At 36.2% G+C, this 3,329-nt stretch overlaps 1 protein-coding gene across 1 annotated transcript; it reads right to left on the bottom strand.

Moving 5' to 3' along the window:
• Positions 1-331: 331 nt before the first annotated feature.
• LOC140892128 (adenylate isopentenyltransferase 3, chloroplastic-like) lies at positions 332-2,132 on the bottom strand. Its single transcript, XM_073300884.1, has one exon. It carries the CDS (start codon positions 1,426-1,428, stop codon positions 487-489), a length of 942 nt encoding a protein of 313 aa, XP_073156985.1. The 5' UTR covers positions 1,429-2,132; the 3' UTR covers positions 332-486.
• Positions 2,133-3,329: the final 1,197 nt, after the last annotated feature.

Genomic DNA, 3,329 nt, shown 5'->3' with positions numbered 1-3,329 from the left:
TTTAAATAATAATATATTTTTTTTTCGATTTTTTTTTAAAATCATCTGTTAAAATTAAATATTAAAGATATATAGCTCGATATAAACTTCAGCTAATACACCCTCCCCTAGAAAAATAAATTTTTAGATTTTTTTATTATAAACAACGTGAAAAATAACCCTAATTCTATATCTAATGATTCAATTTTAGTTTAATAGCGTGAGGTCAAAAAATATCTCAATTATCTTGTATTAGATAGATTCAATAAAATAGGAGAAGAAAACTCGAGTCACCGCCAATCGACGAACAGATAAAATGAATTGGATTACAAGGATGCGATGGATAGTAATTAATAGATGATTATATATGTTGAAAAAGGCAAGGGGCGTACTTGCGAATGTTTCCAAAATTGGGTGGACACAGTGAATCATAGGTTTGTTGCATTATTTATTTATTTATTTATTATTAATTATTATTATTAGTTTTACTGTACAGCAAATGCCCAATCACCCTAATGTCGCCATCAATTCACCTCTCCCTCTCAGCTCCTTCGCGCCGCCGCAAACCAGCGGCTGCAAACTGTACAGAAATTCGCTCACCAACGCCGCGCCGGGACCAGCCACCAGATCCTCCCACGCCGCGTCGGCTTCCACGCCTCGTTTCCGGAAAACCTCCGTCGCATCAAGCCGATGAACATTCCACCCTTTGAGTCTCCTCAGCCGGTTTATCTTCTCCAGCTGCCGCCGCGCCAGCTTGCTCGTGTTCGTCTTAATCATGTCGATCGCCTCCGCCAGAATCCTGGATCGGGTTACCTCGTCGCAGAATGATTCGATTCGGAAGTATTTGTCGAGCTCGGAAACCCCGATTGCTCTTCGGATCCCTCTCGAGTAATCCGCGTTAGGGCTGAAGAAATCTCGCACTTCCTCCACCATTCCTCTCTCCACCATCTTATCCACCCGATCGGAGACGAAGGAATGCAGCACCGGCATTGCGACATCCACCCAGAGATAACAGCATTCGTATTTCGATCGGAAGCTGGAGTCCGAGAGAGCTTCTATGAATGAGTTTGATCCTCCAACGATGATTGGAAGTTGCCCACGGCTGAGTATCGATTTCAAGGAAACAGACGCCATGGCGCAGTAGTTCCCGGCGGAGAAATCGGAATCCGGGTGAGTGAAACCGAGAAGGTGATGCGGAACGCCGCAGCGTTCTTCCTCGGTGATCTTGTTGGTGGTGATATCCAGACCATGGTATACTTGCATTTTGTCGGAATTGATCACCTCCGCCGCGAAATGGGTGGCCAGATCAATGGAGAGCCGGGATTTTCCGGTGCCGGTGGCGCCGATGACCACCACAACCTTCTCCTTCTGCGTGCCTTGGCGGAAGAGCTGCCTGTTACCAGTCAGCAAAGGTCGAATCTGCTTGGGTAAGGAGAATGCAACATCCATTCTTGATTATGATATTGCGATTAATTAAAATACACTAGCTAGCTAGAGTCGAAATTTTGACATTTATGAACTGCGTATGCGGCGAATAGGGTATGTTCGAAGATTTTGTAGTACAAATCTCCGAGGAAGAAAAGACAAAGAATAGAGAAATTTTGAATGGAAACTGAGAGTTAGTGGGATTAGTATTTGCTGTGAGAAGAAGAGGAGAGGATAGCAATAAGGAGGAAGCATGATGGAGTATTTATGGAGGGGCAATGGGATCCTACATGTTAGATCAATTAGCTTTGCTTTCTACTTAAATCAAAGTCAACTCGTAGTGACTTTTAGGATAGTGTTCGATAGAGCTAATAGGAAAATCGCTTCTAAACTTTTCATTAACAAAATTTAAAATTTTGTGAAATTTTGTTAATGAAAAGCTGAGAATATTTTCTAAAAATTATCTTAAACACTAATCTTATTATTTGTCGAATAACATTAATGTCTCACATTTGAGATAAAATCTTGAGTTAAAAAAGAAAATGGTGGGTCAACTACAACTTGTTTAATGGGTGTCAAATTACTTTGAGAAAGCTTATTTATTTTCAGTTATCTTGACAACGAAAGGGAATTTCTATGTTGTACGGTTGAAGTTTGGCTATCAAAATTTGGGTAGTAATTGTTGAATTGTACTAGGGTACTCTTTCTTCTTTTTCTTTTTTTTTTCCTTCTTTTGCCCTTACCTTTTTAATAGGTTTTAAATGGTTGGTGTATAGACTAATGAAAGAGGTAAAAATAGCAATTTCCTCTTGTAATTTGATCTATTTTGAATTTTGATTTGCAAACTGACAAAATTTGATCTTAGAGCAATAGATTGAGTTTTATTTCCTTTTGATTTATTTTAATTAGAAAAATGACATTATACTGGATTTTGTTGATGTGATTGATGTCCAATATTGAGATGCATTATATATCGCTAACATGTCTTTGAACATTATTGATAAGTCACTAGCATGCTTAGCTCTCCACCAAAAAAGGAATAAAATTTTTAAAAAAGAAAGTCTTACTTGTTGCAATAAAAACAAACTTAATGAATTTTTCTCAAAAAAAAACAAAAACAAAAACAAACTTAATGAATTATATGATGAAAAACCAAAACTACTCAAATGACAAGATTGTGAAAATAAAAAAAGTAAGTTTATAGATTTTAACAAGAATCTATATGAGATGGTCTCACAGATCAATTTTTTTAAAATTTTTTTTTTTTTTTACTTAATTCATGAAAAAATATTATTTTTTTAAAAGTATTAATTTTTAATGTAAATATGAGTAAGATTGATCAATCTCACGAATATAAATATATGAGACCGTGTTACAAGAGATTAATTCTTAGATTTTTGTTAGAGGAGAGTGGCAGCTCAACATGAAGGCAAATAATAGAATTTAGTATACTAAAATCGAATACAAGAGGAGAGTGACAGCTTAATAAAGAATAAGAACTAAACGGAATTGATAAATAAAAACGGCTTGTAGCTTCTCGAGTTGTAATGAGAATTTTAATCAATAAGACAATAATAAAAGGAAGTACGTGCCATATATTAATGGGTAGGGACTCGTGAACTTATTAAATGTTGAGCCAGTTGGATTATTAACATGTATAATAAACTATTACGAGCCGCAAATTCCAGAATTCGTGCATCTCAAGAAGTATTAATACGTCCAAATTGGTGCACTTTTAGGCACCATCTTAATGCAACTATGGCAAGTGGTGAAAAGCAAGGAAAGTGGTAAATGGTATAATTAATTTGGAATTGACTATGCCAGATGCATCGTCTTTGGAAAACCACGATTTTATTAGGCAGGTTGATGAGACGTCACTTTTATCATAATACTTCAATCATGTATTCAAAAGTTTATATTTTAAC

Source organism: Henckelia pumila, chromosome 3 (assembly GCF_033568475.1).
Source record: "Henckelia pumila isolate YLH828 chromosome 3, ASM3356847v2, whole genome shotgun sequence".
Taxonomy (NCBI): Eukaryota; Viridiplantae; Streptophyta; class Magnoliopsida; order Lamiales; family Gesneriaceae; genus Henckelia; species Henckelia pumila.
Note: the sequence above shows the minus strand (reverse complement) of the source record. Positions and strands in the feature narration are given on the sequence as shown.